The sequence below is a fragment of the Octodon degus genome, unplaced genomic scaffold (genome assembly GCF_000260255.1).
Source record: "Octodon degus isolate 3935 unplaced genomic scaffold, OctDeg1.0 scaffold00045, whole genome shotgun sequence".
In the NCBI taxonomy this organism is placed as follows: domain Eukaryota; kingdom Metazoa; phylum Chordata; class Mammalia; order Rodentia; family Octodontidae; genus Octodon; species Octodon degus.
This window is the reverse complement of record NW_004524621.1, coordinates 11,436,314-11,462,548: the sequence shown is the minus strand read 5'-3', so window position 1 is coordinate 11,462,548 and position 26,235 is coordinate 11,436,314. Positions and strand designations below refer to the sequence as shown.

Below are 26,235 nucleotides of genomic sequence, written 5' to 3'. Positions count from 1 at the left end.
TTGGTTTCTTTTTTTTTTAACATTTATTTAGTGTGTGTGTGTGTGTGTGTGTGTGTGTGTGTGTTTGGCCAGCTCAGCCCACCAGGGGGCGCGGCTGGCTGGCATGTGATGCTGGAGGATCGAACCGCAGTCCCTGTGCTTTGCCAAGCTTGTTCCAAGTAGGTGCTTTAGACCACTGAGCCATCTCTCCAGCCCCTCTTCTTTGGTTTCTTACTTAAGCAAAAGTCTGCAGTTGCTTGTCTATCCTCTTGGCCCCCTTTTCCCTATTTATCTAGCTATCAAAGTCTTTGCTTAACTCTGTTCTGTCCAGAGCAGTTTGTTTTTGTTTAGGAGACAAGGTCTCACTCTGCATGTAATTCAGGTTGGCTGCAATCTTCCAGCCTGACTCCCTACTGCTGAGATTACGTGTGTGCACCAACACACCCTGTTTTCTTTGTTCTTGCAGTTATCAGACAGGGATGCTCCATCTCAGGGCCTTTGCATTTCTAATCTCTTCCTCTGTCGGCTTAACTCTCAGATGCCCAACTGGTCTCTCTCTCCTTCATACCTAAGCTAAAATGTAACATCAGTAAGTCATTCAGCAAACCTCTACTTATTATCACATCCCCTCCATCTGAGAACATAAGACTTTCCACCACTGCTTGTCTTTCCTGCCTGACCTTCTAATTTGTGAAAGCAGGAACCTCTGGGTCCCAGTTGTTAAGTAGTGCCTAGTAGTGAGCTTGGCCCATAATGGATATCATGTTTTATGGTTTTTTTTTTTTTTTTTTTTTGAGACAGGGTCTCACTATGTAGTTTAGGATGGCCTTGAACACAGGGTAATCCTCCATGCTGGAATTACAACTAATCACTACCATGCTCAACATTAACAAATTTGAATGGAGAAGGGCCCTGAAAAGACCCTTTACATACTCAGGAATATAATCTTGCCAGGACCATCCTTTTTCTTATGTAAAATCCCCCAAACACTTGCCTCAAACACACAGCCCTAAACATGTGGCAGGAGGGGGACTCCAGTTGGCAGCTCACTAAAGATAGTTTTATCCTTCCACACTATTCCCATTTCTTTCTCTGTCTTTTTGACAAGTGTCTTTTTAAAAAAATTGTTGTATTTTAGGGAAGGGTCTACAGGGTATTCAGGGTCTCACTACTAGATTGGACTTGTGGGATCCACCTGTTTACAGCCTCCCAAGAGTTGGGATTACAGGCGTGCACCACCACGCCCAGTCTCAATTGCCACCTCAGCATGGGCAGCACAGCAAGCCTGGGGATCGAACCCCTGGCCCCTGTGCCTGCTTGTAGAGGCTTTAATCCGCTGAGCTATTCAGCCAGCCCTTTTCTTGTCTTCTTGAGACATGGTCCCACTGTGCAGTTCAGGCTGGCCTGGAACTCATAATGATCCTTTGCCTCAGCCTGCTGAGTGCTGGGACTACAGGTGTGCACCACCATGCCCAGCTTTTCATTTCTTTTGACAGAAAGGATGGTTTTACTTTTCATGAAGTTCATTCTTGCTCATGAAGGCCTCAGCACCCAAGAATTGACAGGACTACAGGACAATAGAAGCAAATATCCAAGAAATGACTTCCCCAACTTTACTCTCCAATCAAAGAGGACAGTTTCTGGTTTGCCACTAGTGAGTTTATTACATGATTAAGAAGTTCAAATAAAAAAATAAAAACTAAAATCTTTGTAGGGAAGCTAGAGCCAGAATCTGGGTGTGCTGCTTCCCTGACCCCAGATTCCCTGGCCAAGTCCAGCTTCCCTAACCAAGCTTGACTCGATCAATCTCCTCTTCAAGATTTGCATTTGTGCCTTTGACATCTCTGCTGCTCCTGCTGGAGAGTGAGCTCTGTGCCTGTGGCACCGGGGCTTTGGTGAGGGCCCCATACACACCCATGGCCTAAGGAGAAGAACAGACAGAAAGCCATGAGGATACTGGGAGAAGGGACAGCCCAACCTACCAATGGCTAAAAGGACGAATGTGTGCCTGGGGCTAGAGCTTGGGTTTTTTTTCTCCCTTAAGCCTTAGTCTTAAAAGTGCTCCAGAAATCTTATATAGCAGGGTGACCCTCAGAACACTAACACAGGTATCTACAGAATGAAGGCAGCTCAAAAGCTTCCTTATCTTCCAGGATGCAGAAGAGTTTTTCTCAGAGATTCTGTTTCTATAAGGAATAAATGGAGGTGGAGATCAAAGCACCTTAAGACTTCTATGGCCCATAAGTGGTCATGGGGGTGGTAGGGTTTCAGCCCTCTGCACTGATGCTCTGTGCTGGGTCCTCAAAGAGCTCTAACCTGAGCCACCATACTGGTAACATCACCAGGATTGGAAGGCAATAGGACTGTGTTGGAGTCCTTGGCCAGTTTTGAGAATGCGCTGACATACTGCTCAGCCACAGTCAGTGAAGCTGCTGCATCTCCATTCTGTGGCCACAAAGAGATAAAATCAAGACATCAAAGACTTGGAAAAGAAGGGAGGTGGAAAAAGGAATTAAGGTTCCTAGAAAGGAAGTAGCAGGTCATAATACAAGTACATGCAATCTGCCTCAATGGAGCCCACAATGTTAGGAACATCCCCCAAGGTTGGATGAGAAAACCCCCTTCACTGTCAATTCCTGTGTCCTACTCCCACCTAGGAGGTTCTCACATGTTGTGTCAGAGCTGCAGCCATGATGCGAATAGCTTCAGCCTTAGCCTTAGCCTTGGCCAGCACTGCACTGGCCTCTCCTGGAAGAAAAGAGGCAGAATTCGACCCATTAGGTCAGAGTATCTAAAACTTTTTCTTCCAGCACCAACCTTCCCATGACCTGCTCCCCTTTAAGCCTCTGTGTTCGGCTCACCTGCTGCCTGATTTATTTGTTCAGCCTTTTCTGCTTCAGAAGCCAGGATCTGGGCCTGTTTCTTCCCCTCTGCCACATTGATAGCTGACTCTCGAGTTCCTTCAGACTCTAAAACTGTAGCACGTTTCCTCCTCTCTGCCTCCACCTGGAACCCCCAGACAATTCTCATTAATAGGAAGCCAGGAGAAATTTTCACACAGACCTACAATACTCATTACAACAGGAAAGGGAGTTCAAGTCCCTTTGGGGCTGAAACACCCTGAGGTCCTCTTCCCCACCTGCATCTGCATGGACTCTTTCACCCTGGGTGGCACATGGATATCCTTGATCTCATAACGGAGGCATCGGATGCCCCAGCAGTCGGCAGCCTGGTTGATGGCATCCACAATGCTGGCATTTAGGGATTCCCGCTCCTACAGAGGAGAGATATAAACTCCACAGCACCCCATCTATTGGGGCCAAGTTGTAAAGTCCCCGGGACCAATTGTGATCCCTAGAAAAAACCTGGCAGAACCAAGATACGTGCCTTCAAACTCTTAACTCTGGCCCTGATCTGCTTACCCGGAAGACTTTGTCCAGGGAGAGTTTGCCAAGCTCTGATCTCATAGTTGTCTGTGCTAGCTGGGTGACAGCATATTCCGGATCCTCTACACCATAGCTCGCCTGAAAGGGGCATGGGTAGTGCAAGAAGCTTGGATGCAGGATCTTGGTGAGGAGGTCGACAGAGAAACTGGATACAACAAGGAGCAGATACCTTGTAAGGGTCCATGATGCGCAGGTAAAGGACTCCATCAATTTGCAGAGTTACATTATCTACAAAAACAGAAGCAGGAAAGAAGAAGGTCAGAGTTCCACGTCCCAACCAGCTCTTTTTCCTAAGCTCTGGATATACAACAAGCACAACCTAATGGTCTGATAGCACCCATGTCACCCTGTGCCCCTCACCAAGAGTCACAGCCGACTGTTCAGGCACGTTGATGACAATTTCCTTGAGACTCTGCACATATCGGATCCGGTCTAACACAGGAATGAGGATGTTCAAGCCCTGGAAAGAGTCATGGGTCCTCAGAAGGAAGGGGATGACAGGGTTGGAATCTAAGTTAGCTCTTGAGTAGGTAGGGAGTCAACATATGGAATATGCCCAGAAAAGCAGTAACCCCTGCCAAGAGATGTCCTCAGAAGGCTAGAGTGTCACTGGCAGTGAAACTAAGGGCATAGGACTGCAAGATTAAGCCTCTACATGGAGGGGAGAGCCAAGAGAACAGAACCAGAACCATTGGGCAGTGCCAAGGATAGGGCTAGTAGATAAGGGGCAACAGGAAAACGTGATAACATAGGCATAAGAGTCAGCAGCTTGGGCCCTGCCAGGTCTAAAGGAGGGAGTCCTCCACCTTGGCAGTCCAAGGTGGAGACAGGGCCCAAGGTGGTCTCAGTCTCACGTGCGAGGAATCCGGTCATCTGGCTGACCCGAGATGGGCAAGAGAGATTCTTACAGGCTCCAGGATCCGGTGGAACCGTCCCATTCGCTCCACCACCCAGGCCTCCTGCTGCGGCACAAACAGTACCACCGTGTTTCGGGGCAATCCAGAGGAGGCGCGGCGCGGAGCGCGGCCAGAAGCCTGCACAAAGCCCTGAAAGAAACACAAGCTAAGGTGAAACATAAGCTAGCCAAGCAATCTGACCCTCTTCCCTCAGCGTTTCCCTAAAACAGTGACCATCAAAGGTCCTGGGAGAATGACTCACGTGGGGACCATGACCTCTGACCCCACTCTTTTCCCAAAGTTGGAATCCTGCTCCTTCCCAGCTAGGACACAGATGATCCCTGTTCCCACCCTCCAAAGAAGGCTGCCCGACTCTCACCCTCAGCAGAAGGGCTCCAGTGCCCCGCGCCGCGCGCGCCAGCATTTCCTACAGCCTCAGCGACCTCCGGAACCAACGAGACGCGGAGCAGAGAGGCCGCTCCAGACTCTCGGGACGCGAGCCTGTTCTCCCGCAGGTCCTCTGCCCCGGAAGTACTTCCTCATCCCTTTCCATCTTGAATATTCATCCAATTGGCGTTAATTCGCAGAGCGTGAACAAGTTATTCCCTGGGAAAAGCGGACCTTTCAACGAATGCCAGAAGCTGTAGTTTGTTCTGGTTCCCTCTTTTTGAGCCCAGGATTCTGGGCATTGTGGCGGAAATGAAGGCTGTTTTCCGTTTGCACTTGTAACGGAAGGCCTGGGTGGTGGAGCGAAATGGGACGGTTCCACCGGATCCTGGAGCCTGTAAGAATCTCTCTGCCCATCGCGGGTCAGCCAGATGACCGGCTCCCTCGCACGTGAGACTGAGACCTCCTTGGGCCCTGTCTCCATCTTTGACTGCCAACTCCCTCCTTTAGTCCTGGCAGGGCCCATCTCAGTAGTAGATGTATAAATGTATTTGGTACAGGGTCTCGCTACGCAACTCCTGTTTTCAGCCTCCGCAGCGCTGAGATTACAGGCCTGCCAATTTCGGTTCCCCGCTCAGCACGCCCAGGGGTGTATGGTGCCACCACATGCCGAAGCAGCATGTGGTGCCAAGGATCGACCCCTGGTCCCTGCACTTGCCCAAGCAGGCGCTTAGTCAGCTGAGCGACCTCACCGGCCCTACTTACTTCGTTCTTTATGCCCTAAAGACTCAGTTTACCCTCTCAAGGCGTATAGTCGTCCCACCTGTCACCTTAGCGACGAGTATATTGGAGCTGTTTCGGTGCCATGGTTGCCATAGTGACTTTCCCCTACGGTGCCCAGCCCTCCCACTGGGAACTGACCCCATTCCTGTTGTCATGGTAACTGAGCCTAACTTTGCCCTGATGATTGGACTAAGATTCCCCGTCTCTTTGAAAACATCCTTGCTGCTCTGGTATTTTTAAAGAGATCATCTTTTTTTTTTTTTTTTCCTTTGGCGGAACTGGGGATTGAACTCAGACCCTTGCGCTTGCCAGGGAAGCGCTTATTCCACTGAACCATCTCCCCGGACTAAAGAGATAATCTTCATTTTACATATAAAGGCACTGAAAGTGTCCTAAAGTCATTAACAGAATTAGTATAAAAATGAAGATCTTGTCAGGCCTGTGGCATACACCTATAATCCCAGCACTCTAGCAGACTGAGGCATGAGGATCACAAGCTTGAGCCTAGCCAGAATAACTCAGCAAGATCCTGTCTCAGAATCAAAAGCAAAAAGGGCTGTGGAAGACCGGCCAGATAGCTCAGCGGACTAAAGTGCCTGCTTAGGCAGACACAGGGGCCGGGAGTTCGATCCTCGTGTGTCGTGCTGGCCCCGCCTCCCCGGCGCGCTAAAATGGAGATTGAGACGGCTGGTGACACGCGCCTGTAATCCCAGTGTTTGTGAGGCTGAAAACGGGAGGATCACTAAGAGTCCAATCTACGACATAGTAAGACCCTGTAGACCTTGTACTAATTTAAAAGGGTAGGGGGAGGCTGTGGATCTAGCTCACTGAGAAGGCCTTAGGTTCCATCTCCCAAATACTGCAAAATAAAAGATCCACACCAAGTACTATGACTGAACTTTTCCCTACATACCTAGCACCCTCACTGTGCGAAATGAACAAGACTATGACCCAAGAATCCTCAGGACCCACCTGAACGCTTCATGGGCTTAGGCTTAATGCTTGCTCCCTAAGAGAAACAGCAGAGTCCGAGCCCCAGTTACCTCTTCACATCCTCTCCAACAGAAACAGTAGAGCTTAATTCAAGTTTCCAAACAATTTATTCTTTTTTATTTATTTTTCTAAAAAAAAGTACCAGGTACAATTTTTTCCTGCTTTTTGTTTTGTTTGTTTTCTTCAAGTTTCAGCAAATGTTTGTTCCCCTCAGCCTAGCCCCAGCCTAGGAGTCAAGGGCTGAGGCTTGATAGAGTCTGAAGTGGGGAATGGGGTAGTTGGGAACCACAAAACTGAGTTTGAGGGGTGCCCCTCACCCCAGCTGAGGTAGGTGGGTCAGAGTCTGGCCAGGTGAAAGGAGGCACCCCAGTCCTTGGCCCTGACTCTGCTCCTGGACACCTTCCTCAGTCAGGACCCCAAAGCAAAGAAACAGGAAGGAGAAGGGGAAAATTGAGTATGGAGCCTTAGACCAAGAGCGGTTAACCCCTGTGTGTGTGCAAACATGCATTCTTTCTCTCACGCAAACATGAGCTTGCACACACACACACACACACACACACACACACAGTTGGCTTTCAAAGATGAGTTAGAGGGTAGGGAGAGCAGAGGGAATAGGGAAGGACAAGGGAATCTGAGCCTTTGGCTAGTGACTCAGTCCCTCTGCCCTCAGCTGAGTGATTGCAGTTCTTCCCCTGCCCCCACATCAGCCTCTTCAACTCCCAAGGTCGGAGCAATATCTGAGAGTGGAAAAGGAGGAGGGGTGCTGCCAATTATCAGGTTTGGGAGGTTACCAAGGCAATCCAATTTGAATAAATTATAAATTAAAAATAAATAAAATAAGTGGTCCCTGGCCCAGGACAGGGAGGCAACGCTGGCATAACTTGCCTGGGAACTTGGGACAATCTCAGGGTAGCTGTGGTTCTTCCCTACTACCTAAGCTGGTCTGGAAAACCCAAGGATGGGGACAGGCACATGGAGTACCCGGAGTAGGGCAGGGTGTGAAAGGATCAGAAGCTTTGCACACCCAAATCATCAGTTTGGGCATGAGTGTGGCAAGGATTTTAACAAGCCCAAAGAGGCTCTTGCCATCTCTGCATGTTTACTCTGTCCAGGATGGAGCACGATGGGAAAGCTGTTGACCCACTGAGGTTCAGAGCACTGGCAATCAGGGCAAAGGTGAGTAACGTGGATTGTGGGGGACCTCAGTCTCAGCCTGCAGTTCATAGGGGAGACCTGTGTCCAGTTCCAGGCTCCGGCGGGAAAAAAGCAGGCGGATATCTCCATGCAGGCTTAAGCGGCCTGAGCGGGAGCTCCGGAACCTGAGAGAGATAGTGTGATCAAAGCACAATCCAGAAGTAAAGCAAAGGGAAGCAAAGATATTATCCAGGGAAACACCTTGAATTAGGAAAAGGCTATCTAGGCCCCCCAGCCGTTCCTGGGCTCTGTCCTCACCTGAGGTGCAGCAAGTAGCAGAGGAGGCGGTGGGTGGGGCTAGCATTTCCCTCCTCACCCACAGGCACCAAAAAGAGGCGATGGCGCAAGAAGGTCATGTGGGCAGCAGGCATGTCGGAGAAGTCAAAGGTCACGAGGAACATCTTCACCACAGTCTGGTTGGGGTTAAATAAGGTCTGGGGGCAGGACAGTCAAGGTTAGTAGAGCTTAGGGCCTCTTTTTTTCTCTCCCCACATCCATCTCCTCAGGGCAAACTCACCACTTGGATGGTGCCCACCTTGGGCACACTGTAACCCTTCCTCCCCAGGGAGTTCAGGTCCACGACACCCTGGGAAGACCATGGAGCCAGTGGTCAGTGTGGGCACTAGGAGAGCCCTGAACCCTGAATACTGGTGTCTCTCCACAATCTCTCACCCTAGACTTGCCCTTGCCCCAGAGATTTTGCTGCACTTGATCCCAAATCACTATTTGGTGAGGAATACCTAAGGAATACCTCTTGTCCCAGCCCCTCCTCTTCCTAATGAACTAACTATGGGTTGGGAGTCAGGTCATACCAGGAAGGGGGCCGGGGCATTTTGCTCAGAAACATCAAAGAAGGTGACAGTGACGGGCAACGTGACATGCTGGGGGCAATAGGACCCACTAGCTCCAATCTCTGCTGTGAAGCCCTCAATGTGGCCAGATGGTGCAAAGCGTCCACGAAGCAATGATTCCTGGTGTTAGGGTGGGGAAAACACATATAAGAGAGATGCCAATTCTTTTCCTTATTCATCCGAGCCATGTTCCACAATCCCACTATTCCCAAGACCCCTCAATCACAAAGTCCAAAAGGTAACTACCTCAAAGTTGCCCAGCAGAGTACGGCTGATGGCAGGGGTGGGAACGGGGGAGGCACTGGGGGGACTCAGCAGGCCTGGGCCCTTCCGGAAGCTTCGAAGGGGGCTCCTAGTAGGGGAGGAAAAACACAATGGGTTGGCTTGAGGAACTCTGGGGTTGCTATTCACATCTTTGTGTCCTGCCCTGCTTTTTTTTTCCCCCTGCTTTTGTACTGGGAAAAGAATCAGACTTCTGACCTTCTCCCAAGGATAGGGTAGAGGTAGAAGCTGGTTACTTACAACTTCAGGCGACGGGCACCTTTCAGCCTCCGCGCCATGGGACTACAGTCTTTTGGGTCCTACAGAGAGAAAAGATTTAAAAAGAGACTGGGGGAAGGCCAGGTGTAACCTGAGGCAGGAGTTCATCACAAACTCAAAGGAACATTTCCACAGGCCTCCACCATCAGCCCCAGCAATATCCACTTAGGAGCAGATAAGTGCTTCTATTGGCTTACCAAAACAGGTTCCTTGGGCCCAGGCAGCAGGTGGTTCCAGAAGGGTGTGGCTTTGGCATCAGAACTGTTGGCAGCAGGAGGGTGGCCCAGGGTTCCCCGGCGCCTCCGAGGGGCTGGCCCCTCATCCTCAGAGCTGACATCTGGGGCTTCTCCAGCAGGAAGCAGCCTTCGCTTGGTGGGGCAGGGGCCTGGAGGTCCGGGGCCAGGGGGTGTGTGCTCGGGACTGTGCCCATTGGCAGTGCCAGGGGACTCCCTGGGCCAGGGACTGCCCCCGTTGCCCACCCTAGTCACTGGGCTCTTACCCCCTATTTGTGCAAGACTGTGCAAATCAGTGTCAAGTGTGTGCAGCTGGCCTGAAGAGGCTGACCCTGGAGACTCCCCCAGGGACCCCTGTCCCCCTGGATCTGGGGAAGCCCAGTCTCTGGTGTGCAAAGTATTGCAGGAAGCATTTGATGGGGGCCAGGAGGGACTTTGAAGTCCTGAAGTCCAAGGTGAGGTGGCACTACCTCCCTGTTCCACAACACAGAGGCCATGATGGGAGAAATGCTGGCTGGCCACACCTAGTCCCAGCCCCAGTCCCTCTGGGCCCAATATCCCCACAACAGATGGTTCTTCAGGAGAGAGTCCTTCCCTGGCCCCAAGACCAGGGCCTCTCTTTGTCTCCCGGGAACCCTCAGTGGATGGGGCTGGCCGCTTCAGAGCCCTGTGAGACTCAGAGGCACCAGCTGGAGGAGAAAAGATGGATACCTGGTAGACCCCAGGGGATGCTGCCCCCCCTGCTGGGCTGTAGCCCATGAGCAGGCCACCCTGGAGGGCCCCCTGTCTGACTGGAGGCTGTGAAGGGCCAGCCTCTGGCTCTGAGGATGAAGACGGCTCCGCCTGCACGTGGCGCATGAAGCCCCACCTTGGGTCAGGGGGGGCCCCCCAACACGGCCTTTATGCTGGGCCTGGGCTGGGGGGCCTGGGGACATCTGTGCAAGAGAAAAGAGGAAAAGATGGTCAGCAGAATCAATGACTTTTCTTTTTTCCTTAGGAGTTTCAGACCCTTCCCTAGTCTGAAGAGGTGACCCTCAGGGGTTCTGGGAATGAAGGTATCTAAATCCCCAGATGGATTAACCAAATATAGAGACTCCTCTCAAATTCCTGAGAGGGTCAATCATTTAGCTAAGTTTCTTACTGGACCTGCTCCCCAATCCCTCTTCTTTCGCACTTACCACGATAAAGAGATCTCACACTTAGTTGTGTGTCCCCTCTTCCTGACTGATGTCTTGCTTCCTTAGCTTGCTGTCTGGTCCATGCCCACTGCACTGGCAAGGTGACTGCCACCATTCCGTGCAGCTCCTGGACTCAGCTGGACCCTGAGGAAAGAAAACCAGACATAAGTCAGGATCCCCAGTTGTGAACTAAAAGAGTATATTCTAGAACATCCTTCCATGTGATGAGCTCTTCAGAAACAGGAGGAGGCAGGGCTCTGACTATCAGAGAAGCCTAGAAAGGCAAACTCTTTGCTCAATTCAATAAGATTGAAAGAAGCAAGTTGAGGCAAGATGAATCACTTGTCAGGGTCACTATCTTGTGGAATCCTACCCTGAATAGGAGGGGAGATGCCAAGATCCACGAGACTGTGCCAACTAGGAAGTGGGCAGGGAAATAATTCAGCATTCCTACTCAAGGCCACCAAGTTGCACAACTTCTTCCCATATGACAAGTGCCACTCCAGACTGCTAAAGGCACAGGTCTTGGAGACAATCACACTCCATTTCACGCTTCCTAGATACAAACCTCCAGTGCAAAGCCAGCCCTTCAGCCTTGAATTCCCAATTTCCCCCCCAGAAATCTGTCTTTTTATTTAGAGACAACAAATCCAATCAAAAACAAGTGGTTGGGGGAGGAGAAGGCACTGCCTGCAGACACAGAACCTCCTCCATCCCCCAGGCACTGCAAGCCAGAGATAAAGCAGCCGCAGGCTGTCGACTGGAAGCAACTAGGGTTATCTATTTATGCCCTTCTCCCAGGGCTCCCACACCCCAAGCCCCAAATCCCAAACCACTTTGTTTCTTCCAGGTACAAGTCGATCCTCACAGACTAGTTCACTGTCAAGAGCCCACTCTAGGATGACAGAACTGTCAAACTGAAGGCCAGCTGCCCCCAATATCAGCCCTCTTCCTTTTGGTAGTAGCTTGTGCTCCTTGCCATCTACAATGCTTCTTCCCCTTCAAAGAGTACCCTTTATATATCTACTCAAGCCCTATTCATCCTCTTTTACTAGGCCAAATACCATCTCCTCAAGAAAGTATTTTCAAAGTAGTTCTGTGGTATATCACTTGCCTAGCATGCTCAAGGCTCTGGGCTTGATCCCCAGCACAGCCCACGAACAAACAAATCAACAAACCAGAAAGTTTGCTTTCCATTCTAGACCATAAACATTTCTCCCTCCTCTGAGGCCTTATCTATAGCAACATCACTACTTCCTATAATCCAGTGGCAATTGTGTTCACCCTTTGAGTACCTCCTAGACTGACCACAGAATTACTGAGGAGGTCAGTGCTCCACTCCTCCGCACAATCCCAGCAAAGAGGAAAGCAAATAGCAAGGGCTCAAAAAAGTAGAATGCAAGTCGTGGAAATTTGAGCAGCAGTCCTGACAGGGCAGAGGAAAGCTCCCAGGATAAAGGAAGCAGGAAATGTACAAGGAAAATCAGCAACAGAAATGGTGGTGGGAGGCAGGTTAAAAAAGGAGATATTTGCACTCAGGGACTGAAAAGCTTTACTACACCAATTATTCACATCATTGCATCCCACACATTCCCATTTCACCAAGATCCCTAAGAAAATTCTGGCCTTTTGTGGTGAGTGTGGTAATGGGAAAAGGCAGAACACTAATGGCAGTGTTGTCCAAGCATACAACCTGCTTTCATCTCTACACCTCTTGTCCTTCACCCAAGTCATACAGGTTCAGGAAGAGCCTTTTCCTTCATACCCCAACTTCCAGGTTATTCCAGTTTCCCTTCTGAGCCCTTGCCCTGGGGAAGCCAAGTGATGACATGATGCCCTACCTGACCCCAGCATGCCTGGCATCTGCTCATTACCCTAGAGGCTTCTCAGTTCCCACCCTATCACCTAGATCCTCTAAGACTCACTCCCTTGCCACCAAGCCAGTCTGGCTCTAGATCATGGCTTCAAGCTGACTCATGGGGCAGGGCTGAAGGGGGGCAGGGCAGGGTAGGCTAAACTTCACTCTCTGTGCAGGGGACAAGCAGTAGCAAGCACAAAACAGCTGTGCCAGGCTGTGGCTGGCAAGGACTACAGCTCCCAACATGCCAAGGAGGAAGGCCAGAAAAAACAACAACTCCCAGAATACAGTGAGGTCTGTCCCCTCAGACACCTGCTAGGCCAGGGAGGTGGGAGAAGTAGGTGTTGGTACAGTAGAGCTTTTAGGCTCATTCTCCCCTTCCTTCCCATCAATATTAAAGATACCCATTTTTGTCCAGACCTAGGAGGGCGACAGGATGAATCCTTGTCCATGTGCTATCCACCCTCATCCTGTGCAGAGGAAATTGCTGCTAGCTGCTCTACATTTTGTCCCCATAAAATAGAGTGACTATTTTCACAAGCCACTACTATGGGTAGGAAGGTCAACCTCTGCTCTCTCATCAATCAATCCCTTACCCCCTAGCCTAGAGCCCTTCACCCTCAGCAAAGAGGGGGCAGACCTCAGCAACCCCTCCAAACTAAGTCGGACAGACTCACCTTCGCTCCTGGACTCCTTGTTCTGGACGATCCCCCAACCCTTGCTAAGCCTCCCAGGTCCTTTCTCGCTTCTTTCCTTCCCACAGCCTGGGACAGGCCCCATACCCTATAGTGGCTTCAGAGATTTGCTCTTTTACCCTAGTGCACACTCACCCCACTACCAAATTGGCTCTGCTGTGCTGGCCGCAGCTCCGGACCCTTTCGTCCCGTCCCGGTCCCTCCCCTCAGATCCTCGGTTCTCCCTGCCACGGGCCCCCAACCCAGACAAAGGGTGGCTCAGGCTGAGCCCTTCTCTGCTAGGCTCTTCTCTGATCAGCTTCGTGAGCAATTCTAGCGGGCCTTGGCGCCCGCAGCCCCCCAGCCACTGCTGCGCCCCTCCCCGCGCCAGTCCCTCCCCGGGGCCGCCCGGGCTCCGCGCCGCCGACTCCGCTGCCCCTCTGACTCACAGGCCATTTCCTACCAGCTGATGGGGCTGCCCGCCCCGCCCAGCGCCCCACCACCCCCGCCGCAGCAGCCACGGCCGCCACGCCCCCTCAGGCCACGCCCCCAGCCTGCAACTACATTCATTGGCCCAGAGGAGGCCAGCCTCCCTGCGACCCCAAATGTGAGTCACGCCCTCCCCCAGAGATGCACATCTATTGGTCCACAAGGGGGCAGGCCTACCAAGGTCGCCCCGCCCGTCTCCTTAACCCCTCCTTTGCCCGAGTCCAAAGCAACTCCTGCGCCCTGCCACTTAACCCTTTCAAAGGTGTAGGCCTCACACTTCTCAATCCTACTCCACCCTCCTTGTTCTGCGGTTAATAGGAAGCCTCTGAGATTTCCTAGACACAGTTCTACAACCCCCAAAGTCAGTCTGCTCTTTTCGCACCAGACCTTACCCCAACTCCCCATTCCCATTCATCTCTTTGAGTATTAGTCACAGTTCCAGAGCCAGTGGACTGTTCAAGAAGCTTCCTTCACGCCAGGCCCCAGAAGAGAAAAAGACCCAAAGTTGTACCCTATCTTCCTCTGTGCTGAGAAATGGTGTTTTCTTTTTCTTACAGCTAATTGGTACTCTTTTTGCCTGTGTTACAACACTTGATCTTAGCCAAAAGGCCGAGAAGCGATATTGCCTGTGTTACAAAGGCTGCTCCGGCTCCTGATAGAGGGATACATTTTGCTTTCAGAGCATGCATTCTCTTGTGTCTCTTAACTTTACTTCTGGGACCAGCCCACCCCACCGCTTTTGCCAGCACTTAGCTCATAGGCCCCTGTACAAGAAAGCAGACCACCCTAGAAAGTAGATAGGAGGGCTTCTACATAGAATTGGGAAATGAACCCAACTCCTGTGATGGAACTCAGCCTCATGACTCACAGCTCCCTTGAAACTTCCCACCCTCCTCTTAAGTCACTAGGCCCTAGGCCCAACCCAGATCTGGCCAAAACAAGTAGCAGCAGAACCAACATTCATAAACCCCTGTCTTTCTATTTTTTAGAAGGCGAAGATCAAAGCCTTTGCAAAAGGACCTGGGAGATAGCTCAGTAGAATAAGCACTTGCCTGGCAAGCTCAAGGTCCTGAGTTCAATCCCCAGTACCACACACACACACACACACACAAAAAAACCCAAAACAAACAAACAAAAAGAAAACCTCTGCAAAGACTGGACACTCAAAGACACATTTTAGAGGGGTTGTTTTAGAGACAACCTAAGAAGATGGATAATTCTGTCTACCTTGCCCTCTGAACATGTCAATAAGGAAGACAGGTTGTTAGCAAGTCTGATGGTCAGGCCTCTTCTCCCTGGTATCCACAAAAGCAGAGGCAAACACTAGAGCCAAAAGAAGGAAAGTTCCTGCTCATAGAGTCCAGGAGCCATTTAATGCTCAAGACCCTTATTTCTGGGTTCTCTATGTTGTAACCCCAAGGCCATCAGGTTGTCACTGGACAGTAAAAAGTCTCCTCTTCCCTACTTCCTCTTTGTGCTCTAGACTTCAGAGAAACAAGCAGCGATTCTTTCAGGCTTCCTTCTCCTTAACTCAGATGAAGAGGGAAACCCTGAAAAAGAACTCAGTGCCCTAGGACTGACTTCCCTGCCAATTCCCCTAAGGGAATCAAGAGAATTAAAGGATTAATAAAATTTTCAATATCCTGGACAAAGTTCCAGTACTGATGTAAGAGCCTGTTTGCCTTAGTAAAAGCTTACTTGGAAGACAGGGTGAAAGCATAGGGACTGGAGTTCGACATCCAGCACCACACCCACCCTCAGGTTTGCTGAGCAAGCCACTGAGTCTGGGAGTGGTGGTGCACACCTGTAATCCCAGTGCTGGTGAGGCTGAAAACAGCAGGATCACTATGAGTCCCAGCTGCATAGTGAGACCCTGTACCAAATACGTTAAAAAAGGAAAAAAAAAAAAAAAAAAAAAAGGGAAGACAGGTTGAGATATAAAATATTGTAGGAAGACAGACATGGTGGCAAATGCCTATAATCCTAGAACTTGGAAAGAGAGTCTGAGGCAGGTAGATTTCCAGTTCAAGCCAGCCTAGGTTACATAGCAAAACCATCTCAAAAAAAAAAAAAAAAAAAAAAAAAAAAAAAACCCTACATACATAAAACACTACAGGCATAATCCCTTAGCAACCTTGTTCTTACTGTTACCATCATAGGCTCAGGATTTAGTTATCTGTAAGTATCAATAGGCAATAGTTCAGAGGGAGATGTTCTAGGCCTCAGTGTAGCACTGGAAAGAAGCATGGTACAATCAAGAGGCCTTGCAGGGCTGTCCTAAACTTTAAAAAAAAATTATTATTATTATTATTATTATTATTATTATTTTGTGGTACCAAGGATTGAACTCAGGACCTTGAGCTTGCCAGGCAAGTGCCTATTCTACTGAGCTATCTCCCCGGCCCCCTTTTTTATTTTGTTATAGTTATCTCATTTATTTCCCCCCTTTTCCTAACAAACAGACACACAATTTTGTTTGTTTTGTTTTATTATTTAAGACAGTGTCTCACTATGTACTTTAGGTTGCCCTTGTACTCACTATGTGCTCAAGGTGGCCTAGAATTCACCCCAATCTTCTAGCCTCAGCCTCTAAGTGTTGGGATTACAGGTGTGTGCCACAAAGGCCAGCATAAATACACACACACTTTATTATTAGAACAGACATTTTATGACACCAACTACTTCGTTTTTTGTCCATAATTATATTGCCAGAATCAATGTCTCAGAGCCTAGCACATAATAGGCACTCAGTAAACTCTAGTGAAGAAAAAGCCCTGCAAAGGAGACCTGGGGAATCATAGTCTCTCTGGCCATTAATTTCCAAATCTGTAAAACGAGGGGTTTGTATAAATAGTGATCACTAAAGGCTTCTGCAACTCTGGCCTTATAATTCTAATGGTGGCTGTTCACTCATAATGCATTTCAGAGGATAGGTCCAAACATCTGAATGCCCTAATGCTTGAACGAAAGCAGAAACACTATATACTTCAGTTTCAGCAGGCAAACTGATGTCCTTTCTCTTCACGCCCCACCCACTCACACAAAATGCCCCAGTCCTGGAGAAGCTGGAGTAAGCGTGCCCTAGGCCCTCCCATTCTGACAGACTGGAAAGCCATGTTGCCATAGAAATCAGCTCCTCCTCAAAAGACTTCAGCCTGCCCTCCTTTACCCCACCCTACCCCACGGCTTTGTCTGGCCTCAGCAACCACCCCTCCCCAGCCAGTCTCTTAGCTACTGGGTGGTTGTGTGAGGAGGCTGCCTTGGGGCCCCTTTTCAGCAACACTGTCACACTCTTCAGTCATGGTGTGGAAGGCAGCCCTTTCCCACCCTGTCTTAGCCAGCAGAGGGGAAAAAGAACTCTGGCACTACATCAAGTACTCTTAGGGAACCAGAAGAGCCCCTACAAGACTAGATTCTAGGTCTCAGTTTCGACAGTGAGCCTCCCAGCCAGGAGTGTGGGGCTCCACTCCCCTTTCTGCGCCTATAGAGGCTGGAACCTCACCTCCCTTCCCAGGTTCAGTTTATAGTAATGGCCCATCTCTCAAAACATACATCGAAGACCCTCAGTACCCCTCACCACTTCTCCTAGCCCAGAATTTTTGAGAGCCCTGGGAGTTCCCACCCATGAGACAGACAAAAGTAGGGGGAAATCAGCTTCCGGGAAGTGGTAGAATGTAGCTACCAGTCACTCAGGAATCAGTTGGTGGAGACCTTGATGGTAGTGATGTGGTGGGATCTCAGCCTTGTTGCTAGTTACCAGGGACGCTGGTCATGGAGTACAAAGTCCCCAGTAGAGTTTAGATCCTAGTCGGGCAAGGACTAGGCCAGGCCCCAGGGTGAGGAAGGAAGTGGGAAATGAACACACCCAGAGCATGAGGGCAGGGTAAAGTGGGGGAGGGGGACACAGACCAAAGCAAGCTTCTGGGAGGAACAGGAACCAGGGTAGGGGGTTGACAGGAACACTGTGTGGTGGTGGTGGTGGTGGTTGGGTCCTCAGGGACACCAGCTAAGAAAAGAAATCCCTGTCTTAGCACTAGAGATCCAAAGTAGACTAAGGACTGACACATAAATCCTGGTTGCAAGCAGAGCCTGGCTCCTTGGAGTACCCAAGCCAGAATGTGGAGTTAGGAGTGGGCAGCCAGGAGTATGCCAGACTAGCTCCTTCAATCCCTCTATTCCAGTACCCTCACTCTTAAACACAGACACAAATATATTCCTAGAGACCCTACGATGCCCTACTGTTACTTTCTCAAAGTTCTGCGGATTGCCCCTCAACAGGGTCTACAACCCATTCCTTTCACACAGTGGCCATCATCCTGTCCTGTCCACAGTTCTCTGACCCATAGAACCACCAGCCTTCCTCCATAAAGCAAACCCCTTTCCCTGCAAAGCATCTCCCTCTCCATCACATCACTTCCAACCCTTTCCATTAAGACAGCAAACCTACCTCTCACCTCCACGAAGCGCTCCAGACCTTCCCCTACAAGGCCTCCCTAGGAATGCACCTTTTAGCCCACAAATTGTGCCCATAACTGCCCCCTAAATGTGTCCCCCGAACAGCGTCGAGATTTTCTTTTTCCCTAACGGTGCTCCCACCTCCTGCAGTCTGCCCAAGCGCACCTTCTCCGCATACTCTGCCCCACACCTGTAGTTCCGTGGGTCGCGTTGCACTTGAGGAGGTAGTGAATAGGGGCAGTTACCGAGCAGCCCTCGCTGCAGCCTAGGCCTGCAAACCTCGCCCCTTTGGCCCGAGCCCCACCCCCGTGACGCCTTGTCCCACCCTCTCTCTCGTCCCAGCTCCCACCTTCCCCAGCTAGTCCCCTTTCCTCATTTCTTTAATCCCTCAGGCTCCTCCTCTGAAGCTCAGGCCCCGCCCCTACCGCCCCGCCTCCCGGTTATCTTTGCATTTCCCCAGGATCCTCCGCTTTCCCTGGCCACGCCCCCTTTGGTCTCTAGGCCTCTCACCAGGACCCGCCCCTCGCCGTCCAGCCTGGTTGTTTTCCCAGCCCGACCCCTGCCACCTGGAGCCCCCTCCTACCTCAGAGACTGTCCTCTCCCACCCATTCTCTCTCCCTTCTCTTTCGTCTCACCCCAGCGCTCAAGCTCTAAACGGGGTCCGCTGGCTCTGATTGGTGGCGGCAGCCAGGATGACGAAGGAGACAAAGTGATGGCTGCAGGTCGCCTGAGGTCCCACCCCAGCCACGTGCGGCTTCTATGATGACAGGTCTCGAAGGGCGTGGCTTTGATCGGCCGGCTGCAAACCCAAACCGACCCGGATCCGGGCGGGGGGTGGGGAGCCGGAGTCCCGGCCAAACCGCAAGCCTGGTGGCTCCGGGCTCTCTCGAGGCTTTCTCATTGGCCTGAGCTGCCTGCACGAACTTGTCGCTTTGTAGGGACGTCTGGGTTAGCACGTGCATTTGCCTTAATGCGGAAGGTATGCGGGATTTGCAAGTTAGTGCAAGGAATTTTAGGAGCCTGAAAATAAGGGAATCTGGATGGTGATGTCTTTGGTTTGTGGAGGTGGAGCGATTTCTGAAGGCCACGTTTTGCGGGCAGGTCTGGGTTATGGAGTAGGCAGTAAATTATATTTGTAACTGTTGAGGTAATTTAGCCAAGATCTGTGGCCTTTACAAGTATAAGTATCGGTTTGGAGTTAGGGGAAAGCCTGAAATTGCTGGAGAAAAGTAGTTTCTTTCCCTTGTACAGGTGTCAAGTCAGCTATGTGACAGTTACATCTGTTCTGCAATTTTATTAGCTCTTGGGTCCTTGCCAACTTCCCCCAGGAAATACTGCAGGGGAGGTCACTGCTTCCAAAATACCGATAGATGGCACCACAGGACTCTTGCAGAATTTAGAGAGCTTGGATTTGGAGCCAACCTGGAGCCTGCCGTGAGGAAAAGACCGGTGGACTGGACCCGATTCTAGAAATCTCAGATTTTTTAAAAGGTTCTGTCACATTCGAGTAGTTAAACTGGTCTATTTATTCCAATCGTACGCTGTGAGGGAAGAAGAAAGAAAAGAAGAAAAAGGAAAAAAGAAAGGAATGGAAAACAAAAGAGAAAAGGAAAGAAAAGGGGAAAAAAAGGCAAATCTGGTGTGATGGCGCACACCCTTGCAATTCCTATACTCTGGGAGGTTGTGACTGGAGGGTCCAAAGCCCAGAGCTCAGTCTGGGCAATTTAGCGATTTATCGAGATCCTCTCTCAAAAATAAAAAATAATAGGTGTGGGCTGAGCTACAGTTCAGTGTGACAGTACTGAGTTCAATCTCCAGTACCACAAAAAATTTTTTTTCTCTGCCTCTAAGGAATTTATTTTTCATAGATGGGACACACATGTGTAAATACCACATTGTTTCTCTGGCGTGAGAAACCAAAAGGATAAATAAGGACCAAAATGTATTTTGAAATAGGAGGAAAATGTTCAAATGGGGAAGAGAACGAGAGAGAAGGAAGAAGGAAAGGAAAGAAGGGAAAAGTAAAAAAAGAAGAAAACATGGAAACAAAGCTTTGTAAATGGGGAGGAGAGGAAGGGCTGAAGAGAAGAGGGGGATGGGGAATAAAAAGGTTATGCACAGGTACAAATTCTCTATGATGAATGTGATCATTAGGTATATCTAGAATGTACACAATAAAATCTAATATAAAAAGTAATGAAATATTCAAGATAAAAAAGGAATTTATTTTTCAGATAATACAAATACCTAGGGGGGGCAGGGAGATGGCTCAGTGGAATAAGTGCTTCCCTGGCAAGCACACGGGCCTGAGTTCAATCCCTGGTTCTGCCAAAACAAACAAACAAACAAACAAACAAACAACAAATACCTAAATGGTCCCAGATAAAATCGAAAGTTTTTGTATAGTGGAGAAAGCAGTTCGAATTTATCTCTATTAGCCCCCAAACTTTGGGTGTTTAATATGCAGATTTGGCTAAATTATTTGAATTTAAAAATTAAGTTTTAGGGCTAGGGATATAGGTCGGCAGTCTAAGCACCTGTCTGCCAAGCACAAGGACCCAGGTTTGATCCCGAGTACACAAGATGGGCCCATGGTGAGTGTGCATGCCTGTAATCCCAGTGCTTGGGAGGCTGAGACAGGAGGATCATTATGAGCCTAAGCTGCATAGCAAGACCCTGTGCCAAATAAATAAATAAATACATAATTTTTTTTTAAATTTAAAAAATAAAAATAAGTTTTAGCCCTGTGTGATGGCATAGCCTCTTGGGAGATTCAGGCAGCAGGATTATGAGATCCAAGCCTTAGCAATTTAATGAAACGCTGTCTCAAAATTTAGCAAGGTACAAAAACACAAAAAAATTAGTAACATTTTTATGTATCAATAATGAACCCACCTAGCAAGAAATTAAGAAAACAATACCAGGTCTAGTGTGGTGGTTCATGCCTATAATCCCAGCACTCAGGAGTCTGAGAACGGAGGATCACAGTGAGTGTGAGACCAGCCTGGGCTACAAAGTGAGCTCAAGTTCAGCCTGAAATACCTAGTGAGACCCTGTCTGAACAAAACAAAGCAAAACAACAAACGCAACAAAAAAATAAGAAAGAAATAAAACAATACCATTCACAGTAGCTTCAAGAAAAATTGGACATGTAGGAATTAACAGAAATGAAAGACCTCTATTAAAGAAAATTATAATACTCTGAAAAAGAAGATAGGTGAATTTCCTTCAAATAGCCTCTTTTCTCTCTGTCTCTGTCTCTCTGTCTCTGTCTCTCTGTCTCTGTCTCTCTGTCTCTGTCTCTCTGTCTCTGTCTCTGTCTCTCTGTCTCTGTCTCTGTCTCTGTCTCTGTCTCTGTCTCTGTCTCTGTCTCTCTTTCTTTCTGTTTTGAAATAGGATCTTGCTGTGTAGTACTGGATGACCTCAAACTTGCAATGATTCTCCTGCCTCAGCCTCCCAAGTGCTGGAATTAAGGTGCCCCTGAGCTTTCCCCCCAGCCCTCCAGCCCTCCATGCTGTACTTCTAATCTTCTTGCTTTTCCCTTTTTTATTAGGCCTAAGTTTGCTCTGCAGAGCTAGTTTCTCCCTCACTGCTTAACAAAAAAAAAAAAAAAAAGAGGACATCAGAAAATGAAATATAGGGGGCTGGGAAGATACCTCAGTGGAATAAGTGCTTGCCTTGCAAGCTCAGGGTCCTGAGTTCGATCCCTGGTACGACCAAAAAAAAAAAAAAAAGGTTTGTTTTGGGGCCGGGGAGATGGCTCAGTGGAATAAGTGCTTCCCTGGCAAGCGCAAGGACCTGAGTTCAATGCCCAGTTCCACCAAAAAAGCAAAACAAAACAAAAACAACAACAACAACAACAACAACAAAAAACTTTTAAGAAAAAGAAATATAGAGGCCAGGGAGATGGCTCAGTGGAATAAGCACTTGCCTGGCAAGCACAGGGGCCTGAGTTCAATTCTCAGTTCAAAGAGAGAGAGAGAGAGAGAGAGAGAGAGAGAGAGAGAGAGAAAGAGAGAGAGAGAGAATGAAATATATCCCTGTTCCTGGATAAGCAGAACCAATATTGTCAAAATAGCCACATTAGCCAGTGATGGTGCATGCCTATAATCCCACTTTGTGATACCCTACTTTCCTGGCTCTGTTAATGTATTTTAGATCCTGTTTAAGAAACCTCGCCTGTGCTTGGAGCTGTGTCTTAGTGGTGGAATGCTTGCCCAGTTTACATGAGACCCTGTGTTCAATCTCTATCAAAAAAAAAAAAAAAGGGAAAAAAACTCAAAACTTCTTTGTCTATTACTGAGATAACAAATATATTCTCTTATTCTGCTGATTTATTATTTTACCTCTTATAAATCATCTGTAATAAATTTTGTGTAACCTGTGAGGTTAGGGTTTAGCGTTTGGCAGCAAAACAGAGTGAACTCTGAGACTTGGGGTTCTACTTTATATCTATCTTGCATTGTTTAAAGAAGGAGGCCCTGGATATTGTGCAGAAATATGGTATTTACATGTGTTTGGAAGTGGGGTCATGCCCCAAGCTGTACCAGAGAACTCCTGAGGGTGCCTCAACTACCAGCCAGGGCGGTGTCCTTCCTGACTTCCTTCCTCTACAGCATCACCCACCTCTCTACTCTACTCCTGTACTCTCTCCTCCCCTAGTTGAAGATTCTTGTGTGTTTTGATGCATGGAATCAGTCAGTTGGGGTTAATTTTGTTCAGGTTCATAAAGAAGGGAAATGAATTTTCTTTTTCTTTTTTCTTTTTTTATTTTAGGGAAGGGTCAACAGGGTGTTCAGGGTCTCACTACTAGATCGGACTTGTGATCTGCCTGCTTACAGCCTCCCAAGAGCTGGGATTACATGCATGCACCACCACGCCCAGTCTGATTTGCCATTTCAGGGTGCTCTGGAGGCGGGGCCAGCACTACAGGCCTGGGGATAGAACCCCCGGCCCCCCTGAAGGGAACTGAATTTTGACTGTGTTTTTCTTTTCTTTTCGACTCAGGGTCTTTTCTTTTCTTTCTTTCTTTTTTTTTCCATATTTGGTACAGGGTCTCACTATGCAGCTAAAACTCATAGTTTTCATCCTCCCCAGCGCTGGGATTATAGGTGTGCACCACCACACTGGACTCAGTAGCTGGCTCTGTGTGCTCAGGGGTAGGGCTGGCCTGGTCAGGCCTGTAGTGTCAGGGATTGAGCCCCAGGCCCTGCGCTTAGTCTGCTGAGCTATACCACTGGCCCTTGACTCAGGGTCTTGCTCCGGAACCAGAACTCACTATGTAGCTTAGACTGGTATCAAACTGAATTCTTGGCAATCCTCTTACCTCTGACACCTGAGTGCTGGGATTACAGGTGTGCACCACCATGTCTTGTTTTGTTGTAATTTTTGAGCAAAGATAAAAAGAATAATTTATAAATGTTGTGAATGAAAATTTATAGCATTTCATTTATAAATGAAAACTTACAAATGTTTTCCAAAGTGGTGAATATGTTCCATTGATTCCCACATTCATACATTGATTCAGGGATCTAGTAGTACGTATGCAAATTTATGGACACAATTTGAGGTGGATGTTGAGGCAGGGCTTCACTACATAGCCCAGGCTGTTCTTGAAGTTGAAACTCCCCTGCCTCAGCTTTCTGAGTCTTGGAATAATAGATGTGTGTCACCATGCCCAGCTGAATAGATATTTTCAAAGATGAGAAATAGAGGGCTGTGGATGTAGCTCAGTGGTAGAGTACTCACATAGCAAGTGTGAGGCCCCAGGTTCAATCTCAATACCAAAATAGAGATACGTATAACATCTTGCTGTATAGGTTAACAATATAGTTAGCATTATCAGAGAATATTTACAATTATTTTAATGATACTTTGAGCTCTAAATAAACAAAATTCCCTCAAGGATTCCATCCTTTGGGGGCTGGCCAGATAACTTAGTGGACTAAAGTGCCTGCTTAGGCAGGCACAAGGACCAGGGTTTTGATCCCTGGTGTGCCATGCTGGCCCGCCCCTGGGGCACACTGAGATGGTGATTGAACACAACTGGGCATGGTTGTGTTCACCTGTAATCCCAGCACTTGGGAGGCCAAAAACCTCCCAAATCACTATGAGTCTGATCTGTGTAGCAAGACCCTGTAGACCCTGTACTAAAATAAAAAAAAAAAAAAAAGAAAAAGATAAAAAGAAAAAAGAAAAGAAAAACAAAAAGAATTCCATCCTTCTTAGTGAAAAAACAATGTTTCCTTTCTTTCTTTCCTTCGTTCTTTTTTTTTGGGGGGGGGTTGGAACTGGGGATTGAACTCAGGCACTTGTGCTTGCCAGGAAGCTCTAATTCCGCTGAGCCATCTCCCTGGCTCCCAAAAAAATGTTTTCAAGAGGCCATGCCTACCGGCCAAATAGCTCCATGGATTAAGGCACAGGGGTGGGGGTTCAAGATGGCGATTGAGATTGGGCATGGTAGCACGCGCCTGTAATCTCAGCTCTTGGAAGGCTATAAACAGGCAATCATTAGGAGTATGATCTAGTAGTGAGACCCTGAACACCCAGTAGACCCTTCCCTAAAATACAATAAATAAATAAATAAATAAATAAATAAATAAATAAAAGAGGCCATGCCTAGATAGCTGTAATTGCTTTGTAGTCTCTCCAGGGTTACTGTTACACTCTGTGTGTGTGTGTGTGTGTGTGTGTGTGTGTGTGTGTGTGTGTTGAGACAGGGTCTCACTATGTAGTGCAGGTTGGCCTATCTTTGGGATTACTATGTAGCTCAGAATAGCTTCAAACTCATGGTGATCTTCCTGGCTCAGCCTCCCAAGGGCTGGAATTAAAGGCATGAGCTACCACATCTGGTTTCTTTCTTGTTCTACTTTAGAGTAGCCTGAGTAATCTCTTCAAAGGGGCTTTAAACCTCTTCCCTGTTCTGCTGGGCAGAATATTTATGAGGGGAAAGAAAGCTTCTGTCCAAGAGAGGAACAGAAGGGGAACCCGAGTAGGTTGTCTCCAATTTTGTTTTTTCTTAAGGAGACGGGGTCTCGTTATGTAGTGCAGGCTGGCCTTGAACTCAGGATGAAGCCCAGGTGATCCCAAAACTCTTTTTTTTTTTTAATATTTATTTATTTATTGCGTGTGTGGGTGTGTGGGGGGGTGTGTGTGTGGCCAGCTCAGCCCACCAGGGGGGCAGGGCAGGCTGGCATGTGGTGCTGGGGGATTGAACCGCGGTCCCTGTGTTTTTGCTTAGCTTAGCTTGTACTAAGTAGGTGCTTTAGACCACTGAGCCATCTCACCAGCCCCTTAAAACTCTTAATGATCCTCCTGTCTCAGCCTCCTGAGTGCTGTGATTACAGATGTACACCACCATGCCCAGCCATACCATATTATCTTTACAGAAAAATGTTTATTGATCTTTGCTCTTGACAGAGTCCAGTACTAAAACTGAGAGGACGTCCAGTAGTGTTTTACATATTTGCAAGTGTTAAATAATGTTTTCCAGTGGAGAGAGACACATGCCTTCTCTTTAGAGATTATCTTCTAGATTAGGCTGGCAATAGGCAATAAATAAAAATATGCAAATAAATAGTAGTGCTGCCAGAGATATAGCTAAGTGACACAGTGCCTGCCCAGAAAGCATGAGGTCTTAAATTCAATTCCTGGTAGAAAAAATTAAAAAGAGTCTGTTCTAAAGTAATGCTATGTGTCTTTTTTGTTTGTTTTTGTTTTTGTCTTTTTGAGACAGGCTTTCGCTATGCATTTCAGGCTGGACTTGAGCTCACTTTGTAGCCCAGGCTGCTCTTGAACTCACAATGATCCTTCTGACTCAGCTTCCTGAGTGCTGGGATTACAGGTGTGCACCAGCATGGTAGCAATAAACAAATAAATAAATAAGCTTGGGAATGTAGCTTAGTATGAAGGCCCTGGGTTGAGTCTGTCTTACTGGGGGGTGGGGAGAGAAAGACCAACATGCCAAGATTAGATATAAACCATTTTATCCGCCCTTTTCAACTTTTTTAAACAAATGTATATATTTATTTGGCGCAGGGTCTTGCTACATAGCTTGGACTTGTAGTGATCCTCCTGTCTCAGCTTCCCTAGCACTGGTATTACAGGCGTGCTCCACCAAGGCCGGCACAGGCTCACTCGGGATTCCTCAGCTGGCACGGCATGCAGTACCAGGCATCGAACTCAGGACTTTGTGCTTGCCAGACAGGCACTTAGAGTACTGAGGTATCTCCCCAGCCTTATTTTTTATTTTACTTTATTTATTTATTTTTTTAAAGGTT

The 26,235-nt window shown here is 48.3% G+C and overlaps 2 protein-coding genes and 1 pseudogene across 6 annotated transcripts; all 3 read right to left on the bottom strand.

The window, feature by feature from the left end:
• Nucleotides 1-1,616: 1,616 nt before the first annotated feature.
• Stoml2 (stomatin like 2) lies at nucleotides 1,617-4,851 on the bottom strand. The gene is made up of 10 exons (XM_004631880.2): nucleotides 4,701-4,851; nucleotides 4,334-4,471; nucleotides 3,786-3,885; nucleotides 3,595-3,653; nucleotides 3,402-3,503; nucleotides 3,119-3,253; nucleotides 2,841-2,985; nucleotides 2,648-2,727; nucleotides 2,296-2,424; nucleotides 1,617-1,900 (listed from the first exon to the last, which is right to left on the bottom strand). Exons 1-10 carry the CDS (start codon nucleotides 4,743-4,745, stop codon nucleotides 1,763-1,765), a joined length of 1,071 nt encoding a protein of 356 aa, XP_004631937.1. The 5' UTR covers nucleotides 4,746-4,851; the 3' UTR covers nucleotides 1,617-1,762.
• Nucleotides 4,852-6,572: 1,721 nt separating this feature from the next.
• Nucleotides 6,573-18,727, bottom strand: Fam214b (family with sequence similarity 214 member B). Of its 5 annotated transcripts, none has more exons than XM_004631877.2 (9): nucleotides 18,592-18,727; nucleotides 10,481-10,624; nucleotides 9,267-10,237; nucleotides 9,052-9,110; nucleotides 8,776-8,881; nucleotides 8,491-8,649; nucleotides 8,196-8,264; nucleotides 7,937-8,112; nucleotides 6,573-7,803 (listed from the first exon to the last, which is right to left on the bottom strand). In XM_004631877.2, exons 3-9 carry the CDS (start codon nucleotides 10,158-10,160, stop codon nucleotides 7,650-7,652), a joined length of 1,617 nt encoding a protein of 538 aa, XP_004631934.1. In that variant the 5' UTR covers nucleotides 10,161-10,237; nucleotides 10,481-10,624; nucleotides 18,592-18,727; the 3' UTR covers nucleotides 6,573-7,649. The 5 variants fall into 5 exon arrangements, with proteins under 5 accessions (XP_004631934.1, XP_023571787.1, XP_023571788.1 ...); XM_023716019.1 differs by lacking the exon at nucleotides 18,592-18,727 and adding an exon at nucleotides 18,122-18,221; XM_023716020.1 differs by lacking the exon at nucleotides 18,592-18,727 and adding an exon at nucleotides 13,462-13,496.
• On the bottom strand, nucleotides 13,944-14,122 carry LOC111816979 (annotated as a pseudogene).
• Nucleotides 18,728-26,235: the final 7,508 nt, after the last annotated feature.

What these genes read in the sequence shown, in the direction of transcription:
- Stoml2 (XM_004631880.2), bottom strand. Translation starts at nt 4,745, where the DNA reads ATGCTGGCGCGCGCGGCGCGGGGCACTGGAGCCCTTCTGCTGAGG. An exon ending in ACAAATAAATCAGGCAGCAG is followed by an intron (nt 2,728 to 2,840) that starts GTGAGCCGAACA and finishes CTTTTCTTCCAG; the next exon opens with GAGAGGCCAGTGCAGTGCTG. An exon ending in CTGCAGCTCTGACACAACAT is followed by an intron (nt 2,425 to 2,647) that starts GTGAGAACCTCC and finishes TTGTGGCCACAG; the next exon opens with AATGGAGATGCAGCAGCTTC.
- Fam214b (XM_004631877.2), bottom strand. Translation starts at nt 10,160, where the DNA reads ATGCGCCACGTGCAGGCGGAGCCGTCTTCATCCTCAGAGCCAGAGGCT. An exon ending in GGTGCCCGTCGCCTGAAGTT is followed by an intron (nt 8,882 to 9,051) that starts GTAAGTAACCAG and finishes CTCCCCTACTAG; the next exon opens with GAGCCCCCTTCGAAGCTTCC. An exon ending in AGGTGGGCACCATCCAAGTG is followed by an intron (nt 8,113 to 8,195) that starts GTGAGTTTGCCC and finishes TCCTGCCCCCAG; the next exon opens with ACCTTATTTAACCCCAACCA.